Here is a 16,666-nt window from a genome sequence, read left to right as displayed (position 1 = left end):
TAGTTCGAAAGCGTGAAGTGCAAGTAAATAGGTACTGCTCCAGCGGGAAGGTAAACGGTGTTTCCGTGCACTGCTCTGGTTTTCCAGAAGCGGTATAGTTATGCTGGCCACATGACCCAGAAGCTGTACGCCAGCTCCCTCAACCAGTAAAGCGAGATGAGCGCCGCAACCCCAGAGTCATCTGCGACTGGACCTAATGGTCAGGGGTCCCGTTACCTACCTACCTACCTACCTACCTACCTACCTATCCATCCATCCATCCATCCATCCATCCATCCATATATGGGTTTAATCCAGTGCAATGAAAAACCATGTACAGTGAATATTATTAATAAAGGATAGTAAATATTATTTTCAAAGGATCAATCATATTGATAAAGGATATTATTCCTTTGTGTGTGTGCGCCCCCTTCTCCCTCACTTTCACCCCTCCCTCTCTTATTCCCCCAACCCTCTCTCATCCCTTCTGTCTCCACCCTGTCTCTCCCTTCCCCTCTCTCATCCCCCTCTTTCTTCCCTTCCCTCTCCTTCCCCCTTTTTACCCCTCTCTCCCTCCCTTTCCCTCCCTCTCATTCCCTTCTACCCCTCTCCACCCCGCCTCCCTCTCACACCCACAGAGGATTCTAATTTCACCCACCTTTTCTTTGTTGAGGGCTTCTTGAGCTTCTAACTTGTAGACTAAAAAATCTAAAAGGGGGTTAAGAGGGAGAACAATCAGGGAAATTAGTGAGACGGAATTTACTAGAATCTGGTTTACATTTGAAGGAGGAAGCTGTTTAAAAGCCTGTGAACCTAATAGGAAGGAATGTGCCCACTATTAAATTTTTTTAAAAAAGAAATCCCTGGAAAAGAAACTAACTAGAAACCCAAAGTTTAAAAACGCAGAAGCCTATTCTCCATCGTATTTCAGAACAGAATTCAAAGTGGAACCCGTGTCTGAAAGGAGCACCAGTGGAAACACTCTGTGTTGCTGACAATAGCAACAATTGTTTGTACTCTCACACACAGCAATCACACATATATTAGGCAGCCTAACTGATGGTAAGGGATGTCTAAGAAGAAGAATAACACTATACAATGCTGTATAATCCAGCATGACTGATAGCCTGGGACGCTGGGAGTTCTAGTACAAGATTCCCCATCCCTGCTGTCTAAAACCCCTCCATTACAACCAAAAATCCTTCGCAACTTCTCCTCCAATCGTCAAGTGGCGATTAGCCACCCAGCGCACACGGCACAGAAGGCCACATCTTTATCCAAGATAATTAGAGATCACTTGCAGCCCTCTCAGAAACGCTCCCAAGAAGAACAACTGCTATATTGATCTTTTGCAAAAGCTCTGAGACACAAGAGTCGAGTCAGCCTTTTAAAAAATGCTTATTTCTTTTCTAGCAGGGCAATGCAGCTGAGTGCTAGGGCACCAGCACAAAACCTGGGAATGAAGGGAACAGCAGGAGAAATGATGGTAGCTCAGTAATGCAGCCTTTGCACTGAACACAGGAGGTTCCAGGTTCGATCCCCGCCACCTCCAAGTAAGGAATGTCTGCTGCCCGACACCCTGCTGCTTGTCTGTGTGGACAATACTGAGCTAAATGGGTTGCCAACTTTGGTCTGGCAAATACAGGACAGGGTGGGGGAATTGCATACCCCGTTAAGTCTCCCAATCCAGGACATCCTGGTCGTGAGAGCACGGTGGCCATTTTGGTTGTCACGATCTCACACGATTTCGTGGTGAAATTCCCCCTCCCCCAAAATTTTCAGGGCTGCAATTTCGTGCAGTGCCCCCCAACATGCATTTGTGGGCGCTGTGTGTGAAAAAGTGGCTTTTGGGACTGGGGAAGCAAGATGCTCATGGCAAACAAAATGGCCACCTTGCTCTCACGGCAAAAAACGGCAAGATGGCGTCCTGGAGTTTGACTTCAAAGTGTTGGGGGGTATGGGAGAGAGACAGAGAGAGAGAGAATCAGCAAAACAGAAATACAGGACAAACTGCCTCCTGTACTGAATCAACATAGGACATAGCATTATACATTGAAATACGGGACAATCCTGTATTATACAGGACAGGAGGAAACCTTAGCATGGGACAATGGTCAGACTCAGTGTTATGTACTGAAGTTCTCACCCTGGGCCAGCAGGCGGATACTGTAGATAGTTATGCAAATAAGGGATCGAAAGTGACGTTCAGTGATTGGATAGTTACAGAAAGTTGCTACAGTTACGTTGTACTGGAGCTCTATATAAGCAGGCTGGCTGAACCCTTCAGTTCAGTTCTGTTCTAGCCTGTGAATAAACAAGAGCTGTTTGAAGAATCACTGTGTCGTCTGATATGTTCACCCACAACTTAACACTCAGCATGGGGAACATCCATGTTCCATGTTCCTGACAAGGCTCATAGCTTAGTGCTACAGCATCCATTTTGCTAGGGCTGCCATACGTCTGGGAAATGTAATTTTGTTCCCAAAAAAACCCCTCAACATTTTTTGGGGGATTTTCACTTAAAAAACAATTAAGCATTGATTGAATTAAAACACACACACACACACACACACACACACACACATCTATTAGAACCATACTGATCATTACAATAAAAACAGTGCCAAGCAGGCAGTTCCCCAAAGCCTGTTGGAACAAGAAGAGTCTTCACCTGCTGGCGGAAAGACAAGAAGGAGGGAGCCAATCTAGCTTCCTGAGGGAGGAGTTCCAATGTTTGGGAGCAGCCACCAAAAAGGCCCTTTCCAAAGCAGCGTATTCTGCTGTTTTGAGCAAACACCTCTTCGAATTTACTTCAGGCAAAAAACCCACAACCTTACCTTCTTTTGTTTTCTTGTGTTCCCCTCGTTCTTTCTGCAAGGATCGTTCTAGCCGTGATCTGTGTTCATAAACAACTGAGGGGGAGAGAAGAAGGAAAGAAAAACAAATATGAAGCAGCAAAACTTCGCAACACCCGCCCTCTACCCAAGTGATTTTCAGACGAGGATTTAAAAACAAATAAATAAACCTGGGTTCTGTGCCAAGTTCAGGTTGTCAGCATAAAGGATGCATATGGAACAAGCTTGCTTGGTGTCTCTGTGTTATTTATCCTGCCATTTCCCCTGCTTTATCTACTATATATTTTAAATACAGTGGTACCTCGGGTTACATACGCTTCAGGTTACAGACTCCCCTAACCCAGAAATAGTACCTCGGGTTAAGAACTTTGCTTCAGGATGAGAACAGAAATTGTGCAGCAGCAACGCGGAGGCAGCAGAAGGCCCCATTAGCTAAAGTGGTGCTTCAGGTTAAGAACAGTTTCAGGTTCAGAACGGACCTCCGGAATGAATTAAGTTCGTAACCAGAGGTACCACTGTAGTTGTTTGTTCACTAGGCATTTGACAACTCACTAGGATATCGTAACCGTATTTTTGCGTGGCAGTTCCTGAGATCATGGATAACCTTCCCTCTGCTTCTAGTCTGTAAATGTTGTACACTGTAAATGTTCCTTGTTTTATTTTCCCATCCCGGTTTTGTTGCATTATAGCTCTAAAGTTGCCCCTCATGTGGTAACACTGGGAAAGCACAGCAGAACAACTAACAGAGCAGAATGACGTGCGGACGGCCTGGTATAAATCAATCGCTGATGCACTATTGTTGCGGCTATGACACATTGCAGCCAACACATTGGGGTACGGGGTCATTCTGGAGGGTCCCCATATTCAAAGGCTGCCCTGATCTTCCTGCCATTCAAAGAAAGAGCGACACAATATACTACTTTATTTATTCATTTAAAGAGGGGAGGGTGGGGAGGAATAAGCGTTGCTCATGACACATCCAACCAAAATGGCATTCTTTCAGGTCATAAATGTCTCAAGGCAAGGACATTGTGTGTCTCCCTACCCATGCCCCCCATCTGCCCCCTGACCCCCCCCCACAAGAATCACAGCCAGAGGCCCAGGAATTACAAGAACACTCAGCATGATGGAGGCAAACAAGCCAAACCTAGCTTGCTAGAGGAGGGGGGGGCAAAATATGAACAAAAATATTTTAAAATCTGCATTTGATGTGACAGATGAGTTCCTTCTCTCTCCCTCTCCTTTATTCTTTCTTTCTTTGATCAAGAAAGAACAAGTACAAGGCTCCAGTTGATTTTTCGCTGAATGAAAAGGACCCTCAGGCATCCCTTTCAACCTTCATGGATGTTTAACAATGACTTTTAATGCACATTTAAAGGCACTTGGAACCCAACCGAGCAGCGGGTTTTCTGGTGAGGGGGGTGGGGAAATGCCAAGCCCAAGGATCTCGTTCTCTGATGAAGCCTCGATGGATTTGGGCGATAAGACCCAGAGCTCTTTTTGGACTAAGTTACATGGGGGAGAGGCGAACCCATTTCTATGGTGATCCAACTGACAGCTATACCCTGCACTTGCACCCGTATTCTGGAGTTCAAAGTGGCAACAAGGGAGATGCTTATTTTGGGTTGCAAAACTGGACCAGGGAAGGCATATATACATGATTGAAGTGAACAGGCACAAAGGGCAGGCACAAAGCGGAAGCAGCAGCACGCTAAGGACTAGGAACCTGCGCCGTTTATAATGCGGAAGCTGAGATTCTCAGGAAGCTGCCTTTATCACAGCCAAATTCTGTGGCTTTTTTGCATTCCACCACACATGCATATCCCACCAATTTCACATGTGCCCTAGGGCACTTTCTGTAATGTCACCCTCTAGGATTCGAGGGTGGGGAATCACCACTGTCCTTTTTCTGTCTGTCCACCTATTTGTGCCCCAAATAGGAGAGAGGTATATATTTGTTTCTGCCCCCTCAGAGGTGCCTCAGAACGGACCTGCCTTGCACAGAAGGATGTATTTTGAGCCACATACCACAGAGTCTCGCCAGGCACAACGTGACAGGATATGAACAAGTCCTCTGAGAATTTATCCCAGCTCACACTAAAGATTTCTTACGCCCAACGAACCGTCCGCATGATATAACCGCCTGCCTTTCACTCTCCTCTCTGGATCTCACAAACTCTCCTTTAATGTAAAGATAGTTAGACTCTAAAGCTAAGCTGAAATCACTCCCAGGGTTTCCCCTCAGAGTATTCTCTTCTATGTACAGCTAAAAAAGAGCCACAGACATTTGGGTGGGGGTCAGTGAAATGTGCAAAGGGTGTTTAATTTTTGAAAAGTCGGGGGGGAATTCTGAGGAATTAACTCTTGTGAGAAATTTCGGCATCTATAATATTTGATGCAGCAAACACTCTTGTTAGTTTAGAGTTAAGACTCTTAGACTGAAGGAAGCCCTGAGGATAGAGAAGAACACTAGGAGAAGCCAAGGTCTGAGCCCATCGCTCCCTTCCACTAGATTAAAACATAGTGGGCAGGATCCACACCTGAAATTTCCCACTGTAACCGCAGGTGGTGAAATGCAGCAGGAGGCTGTTGTTACCAAATATTCTCTGTGGAATGCTGACACTCCAAAATATATTTTTGCTTTTAACTCGGGTGGGTGTAAGCTGAGAAGTTCTGGAACAGATCTAGTCTAGATCTGGAAAAGGCACAGCGATAACATTGTCTGTTTGGCTAGCCAGTTTATCCAAGATGATCTTTCCGGCAACAGAACCCTAATCCAACGCAGAAGAGGAGGGTAATAGTTCGGTGACAGTGGCTTTTTGGGCTAGGATAGCGGGTGGGAAACCTCTAGCCTGGAGACCAGTTTTCCCAAACCACACCTGCCTGTGCATCCCCTTGGTGGAGTTTAGTACTGCTGGGGTGGACAGGTGTGGAGGACTCCCTGGTCCTGAATGGGGTAACTGTGCCCCTGAAGAACCAGGTGCGAAGCCTGGGAGTCATCTTGGACTCGCAGCTGTCCATGGAGGTGCAGGTCAATTCTGGGCCCAGGGCAGCTGTCTACCAGCTCCATCTGGTACGCAGGCTGAGACCCTACCTGCCTGTGGACTGTCTTGCCAGAGTGGTACATGCTCTGGTTATTTCCCACTTGGACTACTGCAATGCGTTCTACATGGGGCTGCCTTTGAAGGTGACCCAGAAACTACAATTAATCCAGAATGTGGCAGCTAAACTGGTGATGAAATGGCCGCTGAGACCATATAACACTGGTCCTGAAAGACCTACGTTGGCTCGCAGTATGTTTCCGAGCACAATTCAAAGTGTTGGTGCTGACCTTTAAAGCAGTAAACAGCCTCGGCCCAGTATACCTGAAGGAGCGTCACCACCCCTATCATTCTGCCTGGACACTGAGGTCCAGCTCCGAGGGCCTTCTGGCGGTTCCCTCCCTGAGAGAAGTGAGGTTACAGGGAACCAGGCAGAGGGCCTTCTCAGTAGTGATGCCAGCCCTGTGGAACACTTTCCCATCAGATGTCAAGGAAATAAACAACTATCTGACTTTTAGAAGACATCTGAAGGCAGCCCTGTTTAGGGACGTTTTTAATGTTTGATCTTTTACCACTATTATTATTATTCTGTTGGAAGCCGCCCAGAGTGGTTGGGGAAACCCAGCCTGATGGGTGGGGTAATAATAATAATAATAATAATAATAATAATAATAATACTGTTCAATACTGCTGAATGTACCAATGAAGCAGACCCCTTGAGCCAAAAGGATTGAACCCTCTGCTCATCAGCTTGTGAGTGGAAAGTTCAATCCTCCTATGTGGTGCTTCACTAACCCCCCCCCCCCCGGTCAACTTTGACAGGGGGTCAGGGACTGCCCAACTCTTATGACATGAGATGATGGCTGAGAGGTGGGGGCCAGTCCAGTTGCCAAAGTTGGCCCATGGCATGGGGAGATAAAGATCTGACCCTCTGGGCTAAACAAGTCCCCCAATCCCTGGTTTAAATTGCATAAAGAATATGACATTGATGGTAGGGAAATTATCTGGAAAAGGATGACGACTTGACTGCTGGGAAATATTATTCCCCTCATATAAGTGACATGTATATTAGCTTGCAATCGGAAAACACAATAACAGGAGGGGGCTTAAATAATATGCATAAATTGGAAATTTACAAAACCCATTAGAAAAAAAACACAGCCCATCCTCTCTGCCTGCAGGCCTCTGGACTACAACTTCCACCAACCCTAACTACTGGCCAGGCTGGCTGAGGCTGATGGGAAATGACTTCTAGCAACATCTATCAGTCCACGGATTCACCATCACGGCAGTAATAGATAGATCCAAGGCAGAGGGAATTGGCTGGACTCAATTCCCAACAGGCTTTGTCAACTGCTAGGACTAATGCTAGTCCTACTCAAGATAGGGTTGCCATATTTCAAGAAGTAAAAAATCTGGAAATGTTGTTGAGCTTTTTTGGGGCAAAGTTTCAAAGCTATTTTTAAGGAAATTCAGCAAAAAATCGACACTTCCAACATGGGTGGCTGCCATGTGCCCAGGTTTTCTGATTTTCGGAAATTCCACCTGGACGCTATTTACGATGGACGAATCCTGGATATGTCTGGGAAATCCTGGACATACGGCAGCCCTATACTCAGAATCACCCTCTTATCATCACGACACCCTGTGAGGTTGACTAGACTCAGAGGCAGTGACAGGCCCCACACCACCCCGCTGGACTGGGGATCTGAGACTGATCTCCCGGGTTCTAGTCCAACACTCTAAACCAGCGGTTCTCAACCTGTGGGTCCCCAGATGTTGTTGGACTACAACTCCCATCATCCCTGAGCTCTGGCCTTGCTAGCTAGGGGTGATGGGAGTTGTAGTTCAACAACATCTGGGGGCCCACAGGTTGAGAAAGGCTGCTCTAAACCAAGTATGAGGAACCTTTGCCCCTCCAGGCATTGCTGAACCACAACTCCCATCCCCCCTGACCATTGGCTATTCTAGCGAAGGCTGATGGGAGTTGTAGTTCAGCAACATCTGGGGGACCTAAGTTTTCACCCCAGGCCTGCTCTGACTACTACCCCACACTGCCCTGTCTTTCTAGGGACCAACACAGATGACCGAACAGAGCAAAAATAAGGATGTGAGGAGGGGGCAGGAGGCTCCAAGAGGCAGAGAACCGCAGAACTATGAGCTGAGCTGGCTGCTGTCCCATCCAGCCATTACGAGCAGCTACTAAAACGCCTCTTTAAAAAATCCCCCAGGAGCAATAACTTGCAGAGAGAGCTTCTTCTCTTTGTTAACGTTTCCAGCAAGGCAGACGTGCCAGCAGGCTTCAGCGTGGAGAAATAACCATTCCCGCAGGCTTTCCGCAGAATTTAAGAACATTCCTCTCTCTCTCGCTTGTTGTCTGTTTGCCATTTTGGAAGTGATCTCTAAGGGAAGAGAGGGGGAGAAGACACTTTGCCAGCCAGCCAAGAGCTGATTTACACACTCAGGAAAGGGAAAAAAGGGGTGATGTATCTATCCCTGGAGTGAACCAATTCAAAATTCGAGGAAACATCGGAAGCTGCCTTATATTGAGTCAAACCCTTGGTTCATTCAGACTAGTGTTGTCTACACTGACTGGCAGCACCTCTTTAGGATTTCAGGTGGGAGGGGATCGAACCTGGGACCTTCCGTGTGCAAACCAGGCACTCTGCCACTGAGCCACACAGGGGTGGGGGGGCACATGCCAGTTCCCATCCTGTTAAGATGCGGCAATGACGGTCAAGGGAGTTTGACAGAAGGGGATTAAACCCAGTCATGGAACAATCTCTCTGGGAAAAATCATTCCTCTTGTGCATGTGTGTGTGTGAGAGAGAGAGAATGCCCTCTGCAATTTTAAAAAGCCCTTGTCTTTTAAGATATGCCTGTATATCCTTTGCATGCTGCCCAATAGAACCTGGAATAAATGGTACTGTTTCAGGTACCTGCGGAACCCAGCACACATTTCAAGCATGTGACTTCCCCCAAAGAATCCTGGGAGCTGTAGTTTGTTAAGGGTGCTCAGAACTGCTTCTCTGTGAGGGCTAAAGTATGAATCCCAGGATCCTTTGGGGGGGGAAGCCATGGGCTTTAAATGTGCCCCAGTCATGCCTGCCTCCAGATTTGCCTGCCCCCTGCTTGCATTAAAAATATTCAGTGTTCATGGAGGTTTTTTAAAGGCTGGGGAGGGTTGTTGGTTGGTTTTTTTGCACCCTTAGATCTGTTTGCTTTTAAAGGGTCATGTGTTAGAGGGTGTCTCGTACCTCTACCAATTTCACTCTTCTCCCAAGTCTGCTGAGATTCCCCTTATATTTCTCAACAGCCCTGTTTTGGCTCTGTTTTGATTGGCACTCAGCAGCCGTGTTTGCTATTCAAGGGAGATTTTATCCGTATGTGACTTATGCACACACAGAGAGAAACCATTTATACTTCTTTCTTCTTCCATGCTTCTAAGATTTTTGCCCCCAACCGCAGCTCAAACGTTTTTCGAGCTCTTCTTTGCCAGGGCTTTTCGTCAAGCTTGGTCTGGACGATGGGATTAGAAGACCTTTGAGGGTCTCTCTCTCTCTCTCTCTCTCTCTCTCTCTCTCCTGCTCCGCAGTTCTATTCTAGAAAAGTGTAGCCAGCTGGGAAAGCAGAGCAGGCATCTCTAGCCGTAATTACCAGAACTGGCGCTCGGCCAGAATGCCAGAGCTCACGGCCAGGCCCCAAGCAAAGCATGCAGGAAAAACATTTAGAAACCCTTTGGATATCAGATGGAGGGCTGGAAAGGAATGCAGGAAGTTGTCTTACACCAAGCCAGACCTTTGGCCCATGGAGCTCAGTTCTGTCAGCACGGGCTGGCAGCAGCTCCTTAGGGTTTCAGGCCTCTTTACCTCTGCCTTACCTAGAGATGCCAGGGATTGATTGACGGATTGCCTTTCTGCCCCAGCCTTTTCTCCAAGGAAGAAGAAGAGGAGTTTGGATCTGATATCCTGCTTTATCACTACCCGAAGGAGTCTCAAAGCGGCTAACATTCTCCCTTCCTCCCCCACAACAAACACTCTGTGAGGTGAGTGGGGCTGAGAGACTTCAAAGAAGTGTGACTAGCCCAAGGTCACCCAGCAGCTGCATGTGGAGGAGCGGAGACACGAACCCGGTTCCCCAGATTATGAATCTACCGCTCTTAACCACTACACCACACTGGCTCTCAAGCTGGTGGGTGTGGTTCTCTCCCCACCCTCACTGAATCCCCACAACAACTCTGCGAGGAAGGTTAGGCTGAGAGGCAGTGACCAGCTCAAGGTCACCTGGCCGAGTGGGAACTTGAAGCCTGGTCTCCCACATCTTAACGTGACGCTCTAACCACTACACCACCCAGCATCTTCTGAATGCAAAGCAGGAGCTCTGTCACTAAGCTATGGCCCTTCCTTCAAAGGAGCAATCTGGCATGGGTGAAAGGGCCAGAATTTGGGTTTGGGGTTTTTTCTTCTCTGCAATGGCCCAGAAGGAGGCATTTCCCTAGGTATTCTGGGAAAAGTAATACAGGAACAATCACCAAGGTGGAGGTTGGAATCAGAGCTGTTGAAGCCAGAGAACTGAAGGAAACCCTCCACAATTAGCAAATGTGGACACCAAAGGGTCCCTCTCCGGGCTGCTGTTTGGTCCTGGGTTTTTGGTGGGTGTATCTGCAACATGACATTAAAAACGCTGTCTCAGTCAGACTGTTACAAGCAGCCCAGTCCTGTGGAATACCCTGCTAGCAAGAAATTCAGTGGGCACCTTCTGTGCCAAACGCCTGCTGCTGAAAACCCTTCTCTTCTGCCGGCTATTAAGAATACGTCCTTCCACTATGGTTTAATTGGTTTCTGTTTTTAACTTTCTAAATGGTTTTTGTCATTTGGTTTTACATTTTTTATCACAGTACCGCTTTGATATTATTTGCAGCAGTATACAAATATTTAAAAAATAAATGTGACCGCCACACATCGTTCTCATCTGAAGGGGCAACCCTTGTGCTAATGCACAACAAAAACAGGACAGCAACACACACACACACAGAGAGAGAGAGAGAGAGAGAGAGAGAGAGAGAGAGAGAGATGGGAAAGTTGAAGGCATCACCAAGAAGTTACAGGACATGCACGGATTGGAAACAAAACAGCCTGCCCATCCCAAGACCATTGCAGGAGCAAAACAATATCGCCTATAAGCAATGTGATACAGGCACAGTAAAAAAACCTTCCGGCTTCTGCCCAACTAAGTCTTCCTCAGAGTAGACCCAGTGAAATTAATTGTTCCATTACCACAAGCACTTCTGCTTCCCCTGATGGAATTATCCCCCCCTTCCCCCCATACGCTGTCCTGGGGTTCTCCCAACCCCCCCAGAGTGGATATGGGGAGAGGCACTGGGCGAAAGCTCTTGCTCTGGCTTCCGCAAGTGCATCTGATTAGATCAGTCCCATGTTCCTATTTATACCTGCCCTTTATTAAGAATCATGAGGACCAGCACCTTGCTTTGCTTTTAAAGGACGTGGCAGCCCTGAAAACCAGTCTCCCAGGCCTGCACTGCATGCATTTAGCAAAGCCCAAAACAGCAAAGCGTGGAATACTGTGTTGGCCTGAATATAAGCCTCACTTCCCCCCCAAATTCCAACCGTGAAAAGTTAAAGAGCAGCTTATATTCGCGACCTTACGGTATGCAGCCAGGAGCCTAGGGCAAAGAGCGCCAGGAGCACAGCAAGATGACACCTGCCCTATGCATAGTCCCCCATCCTCTCCCCCAAGGCCAGGAAGGGAGAGAGCGAGGAAGAAAAAAGGCGGCCGGCAATGTTAAAGGTGCTGCTTATATTCAGGTGCGGCTTATATTCAGGCCAATACGGCATATTTCTTGCAGAAATCAGAAATCAATCCCCGCCTTCCCTTTCCCACACCAGCAAAACTGTTGCCAAACGTTTGATCAGGCCTGGATGAGAACCCTGCCAAGAGGCAAGCAGGAAGGGCGGAATCTGCCAAGCAGCTGGATCCAGTCCCAGAGACCACCAGTTACCCATCAATCTGGGAGCAGCGAGGAGGGGACATTTTGCTATAAAATACGAATGCCCCTCCATTGGACATGAGCTCCGAGTTCAGTAACTGCAAGTTTCTGAAGAATGCCTGCATGCGAGTTGGAGGCAGGGAAGAGATAATGAAAAACAAACAGTGCTGCTGCTGCTGCTGCTGCTGCTGCTGCTTGTGGTATGTTTAAAGCTCCTTCCTGAACTCTCCAGCTGGTCCTTCCTGACTAATAGCCAGGAGAAGCTATTTGCCTTTCGATCCCAGGGGGCAAGCTCTGGAGCTGACATCAGCAGAACAGCAACGCTGTGTGTTGTCTGTGTTGTGATTTTGCATCCCTGGTGACCTCAGGTTTTTCAAGCAGCAAAAGGCCTGGTCTCTCAAACACTGAAGAGCATAATGAGCAATTCCCCTAAATTGGATTTCCCTGACCTGGTGCACTCCAGAAGTTCTGGATGGCATACAACTCCCCATCAGCCCCCAGGTGGCAGGGCCAATAGTCATTCAATGAGTCTGGTAGCATGAACAGAAATAACAGGGGAAGTCTATGGCGCCAGGGTCATTCCAGTGGCATTTCCCGCCCTCCTCGCGGGTCTTCCCTGATGTTTTCCTTTGGCGTTTCCCTGCTGGGCAGCCAAACCCACCAATGACCTCTAAGGCATCAGAGTGGAGCCCAAGTTTAGTGCTCAGTTCCATGTTACCCTATTTTTCGCTCTATAAGATGCACCAGACCACAAGACACACCTAGTTTTTGGAGGAAAACAAGAAAAAAAAATATTCTGAATCTCAGAAGCCAGAACAGCAAGAGGGATCGCTGCGCAGTAAAAGCAGCAATCCCTCTTGCTGTTCTGGCTTCTGGGATAGCTGTGCATTCGCTCCATAAGACGCACACACATTTCCCCTTACTTTTTAGGAGGGAAAAAGTGAGTCTTATAGAGCAAAAAATACAGTATTTGCTTCCAGGAAAAAGTAACTTGGAAACGAGTGCCGGTCACGCAACTTTCTTCTATATTTCTGGAAGTAGGTTTTATGCCTTGTGAAAGCTCAGGTGTGATGAGGAAATCAGCAGGTGGGCAAATGGTATAAACTGCCCTTTGACCGCAGTCTAAGACTATTAACCCTGGAATCTAAAACCATCTAGATGCACCAAGTTTGTCACCAAATATGGTGGTAAACTTAGATAGCTCAAAGCTTACCCACCGCCAACAGTTAGACACACCTATGTAGGGCAGGACTATCAGTGAAGATGCATGATGATCATTTGATGGAGCTTCCAGGTCCATCAGAGCTGGGGAACCTGTGGTCCTACAGATGTTGCTGGGTGACAGCTCCCAGCATCCTAAGGACAGGCCTTGCTGGCTGTGGCGGATGGGAGGTGGAGTCCAACATCTGTCCACAGGTCCACAACCATAGATGTATAGAGACACTTCTCAGCACCACAAGGTGGGACACAAAACAAGAAAGAGGAATTTGCACTGGCTGCCTACTAGCCACCAAGTCACTTTTAAGGTTCTGCTATTTACATGCAAAGCCTTAAATAAATCTGGACCAGGTTCCCTGAAAAACCATGCTCCCTTCCACTGCTCAATGAGGGCACTGTGATCAGCAAATGTGACCTGGTTAGTTTTGCCATGGCCTGCTGATAATCAACTCACCAAGACGCAAAGGCAGGCTTGTTTAGTGGTGGCACCACTGTTGCAGAACACCCTCCCTGCTGAAATGCAAGAGACGCCATCAGTATTGGCATTCTGCCGGCTCCTGAAGACACACCTGTCTAGGAAAGCAATCCCTTGAACTGGAACGTCTGATCTTGTTGTTATAGCCATTTTCATTGTCATGCTTTTTATGCAATTGTCACGGCTTGTGTAATTTTTAATTAGGAGTGTTTTTAAGGTTTATGTGGACTTGTTTTATTGCATGCTTTAATTATGTGTGTATTTTATTGTTGTAGAAGCCATTTTGGCCTAAAAATGGCACATGAATTAATAAACAATAAAAACAACACCAAGCACCCAGTGACCTCAGACTAGCTTCTGCAGGACTAACCAGAAATAGACAGCCTGTGGTTTTCCAGATGTTCTCGAATTCCAACTCCCAGCCCCAGCTGATGTTCAGGAGTAGATCTGGAGGCCCCCCAGGCTCTGTTCCCCTGGACTGCATAGACCAGTTGCTTTAGATATTAAATTGTATGCATGTGTGCTGCACATGATGGGAAAGGACCAGAGCCAACTAATTCTAGTTTCGTCCCCATCCTCTTCCCTGCCGAGTCCCACAAGGGGCACCACTGAGCCTGAGGAGGAGGAAGCTGGCAGGCAGGGCCGCCCCCTGGACTGGATGGAAGGAAGAAGGCAGGCCAGGGAGACCTGGCTGAGGGCAGTCTGAGGTTGGTAGGGCAGCACCCATCTGCCCTAACGGACCAGCAGGAAACGCAACCGCGAACGAAGCAAGCCAAGACCCCTTCTCACCTTGCAATTGAGCCGAAAGCACCTCCTGTTGCTGCTTGTATTTCAAAGCCAAGGCTTCTGCGGACTTCACCTTCTGCTGGAGGTGGTTGTACAGGAAAGCTCCGGATGCCAGGCAGGCCACGGCCACTAGGCAAAACCCAGTTTGCAAGAGGCCCTTTTGCCTCCTGGTGCACAGCCCAGTCCCCATCCCGGGAGCTTCCTTGCCAAAGGATTTATTTTTTCACTTTTCTTTGCCGCTGTACCATCTGGTCCGACTTTTCGTGAGCACCCAAGAACAGCAGCTTGCCCTCTTTCCGAACGGCCAGTCCGTTGAAATAACAATAATAATGGTCTTTCTTTAAATTCTCCCAGATGGATCCTTCCTTTTCCTCTTCTCTTTACAGGACCAGGCTGGCTTAACAATCCTCATAGTCTGAGTCAGTGAGAAGGAATAGAGGCTGGGGCAAAGGGCAAGCTCATCTCTTTCCAGCTAGAAACTGCAGGGTTTTAAAAGAAGCCCCAACAATAAAAAAAAATCCCTACCAGAGATTGCACCGTTTTATTCCATCTCCTTCCGCTGTTTCCTTTCTTCTCGAGTACAGGTGTGCGCGCGTGAACAGGAGAAAACTTTTTCTTAAACTTCCTTTTTCCTTGTGCTGTAGGAAGCGAGGGGGTTGGGGTTGGGGAGGGGAGCGCAAAGCAGAAAAAGCAGGATCACGGATACGGGTCACCAAAGTTTCTAGGCGCACGGAGGACTTTCCCAGGTTTAAGGAACTTCCTTTCCCGCCCAGCCCAGCAGCTACACGCACAACACTAGGGGGCAGTTTATTATCGCAAGCTGCCCTCTCCCTCCCCTGAAAAACTTGCAAACAATCTTAACACGGAGAGAGGAAGCCGAAGCAGGATCCCCAAGGGACGCGTGGAAACGGACCAGGAAACTGACCGCAGGATTTGCAGGCGGCTGCAAAAACATTGACTCCTTTCTGGTCTCCTTTCCTCCGGACTCTCCCTCCTCCAACTTGAAACGGGGTGGCGGTGGTGGGAAGGATCGGCTGGGGAGGTGGAGGAAGGATCCGAAAGGAGGAGGAGGAGGAGAAGGACAATTTTGCGATATGCAGAGAGAGAGAGAGATTGAGAGAGGTGGTTGGCGGCGGTGGAAGGAGGATGCGGAGCTGGGCGGAGCTGAACTAGGAAGGAAAGGGGGCGGCGGTGGGAGCATCAGGGGAAAGGGGAGGGGGGTGGAGAGGCGGGGGAGGAGCCGGAGGAATAAGATCCCAGGGATCGCCAAAGAGCAGGGTTGCAATGGAGTGGGATGTGCTTTGCGCGCGGGGCGCACGAGACTGTCAAGCCCGTTGCGCGCTCACTCGGAAGCAAGCCCGCTGACCAGCCGCCGGGGATCGCTGCTGAAATCCGGCTCAGTGGCGCGGTTAGGGGATCGCAGATCCCTTGCGCCTTTCCTAACCTTGGCTGTGCCGGCTCCACAAGATCCCTGGAAACTGCCTCTTGTTCTGTGTTGGTGGGAACTGTAGCAATGCGAGGGGTAAGCTATAGGTCCCTGGGTTAGTGAGCTGGGAGAGTCTGTGGCAGAGAGCAGTCCAGAAGCAGGTGAGGATGGGGGCCAAGAGGCAGAGTTGAGTAAGGCTGGTGAAGAGTCAGGGGTGTCTCTCCCACCTGCTGCCGCAAGATCCCTCCCCACTTGTCTCCCAGAACCAGAAGAGGGCTGAAATGGGAGGAGCAGCAGCAGGCTTGCATGCAGGCCCAGTCTCCGATTGCTTGGGGAAAGCCCTGGAAAGGAAAGCACTTACAGTGGTACCTCGGGTTACATACGCTTCAGGTTACATACGCTTCAGGTTACAGACTCCGCTAACCCGGAAATAGTGCTTCAGGTTAAGAACTTTGCTTCAGGATGAGAACAGAAATTGTGCTCCGGCAGTGTGGCAGCAGCAGGAGGCCCCATTAGCTAAAGTGGTGCTTCAGGTTAAGAACAGTTTCAGGTTAAGTACGGACCTCCAGAACGAATTAAGTACTTAACCCGAGGTACCACTGTAGATGGCTGTGAGGAGGTGGGAATGTTCAGTCTCAGCAAATTATTTTCATGGAGGAAATCAGGAATGAGCTACTCTGCTCATTAGGCCTCACACTCAGCCAAATCTTCAAAGATCGTGTTTTTTGCTAATAAAGAGTTAACTCCAACTTAGAACAGTGTGATTTGCTGCCGGCTCACTCTTTGACACTGCCTGCCCTCTCTTTAGTCCCAAGGTTTCCCCTTGTAGAACTTGGCAAGGAGGAGGAAGCCAAAACTGGTATTAGTTGGCTCTGCCTG

At 48.3% G+C, this 16,666-nt stretch overlaps 1 protein-coding gene across 2 annotated transcripts in view; it reads right to left on the bottom strand.

Moving 5' to 3' along the window:
• The window catches only part of LOC309536172 (uncharacterized protein), a 45,079-nt gene extending 29,555 nt beyond the window's left edge, over nt 1-15,524 (bottom strand). Inside the window, exons 1-4 of one of the 2 annotated variants that reach the window (XM_082230118.1) lie at nt 15,287-15,524; nt 14,365-14,999; nt 2,817-2,891; nt 638-687 (exon numbers count right to left, since the gene is read on the bottom strand). In XM_082230118.1, the coding sequence (XP_082086244.1) occupies nt 638-687; nt 2,817-2,891; nt 14,365-14,551 (312 nt within the window). In that variant the 5' untranslated portion in view covers nt 14,552-14,999; nt 15,287-15,524. Of the gene's footprint in view, nt 1-637; nt 688-2,816; nt 2,892-14,364; nt 15,052-15,286 lie in introns of those variants that run through there. The other variant, XM_082230119.1, reaches the window with a different exon arrangement.
• Between the last annotated feature and the right edge of the window lie 1,142 nt (nt 15,525-16,666).

Source organism: Podarcis vaucheri, assembly GCF_965113315.1.
Source record: "Podarcis vaucheri genome assembly, chromosome: 7".
Classification (NCBI taxonomy): domain Eukaryota; kingdom Metazoa; phylum Chordata; class Lepidosauria; order Squamata; family Lacertidae; genus Podarcis; species Podarcis vaucheri.
The sequence above is the reverse complement of the archived record's forward strand: the minus strand, read 5'-3'. Positions and strand labels throughout refer to the sequence as shown.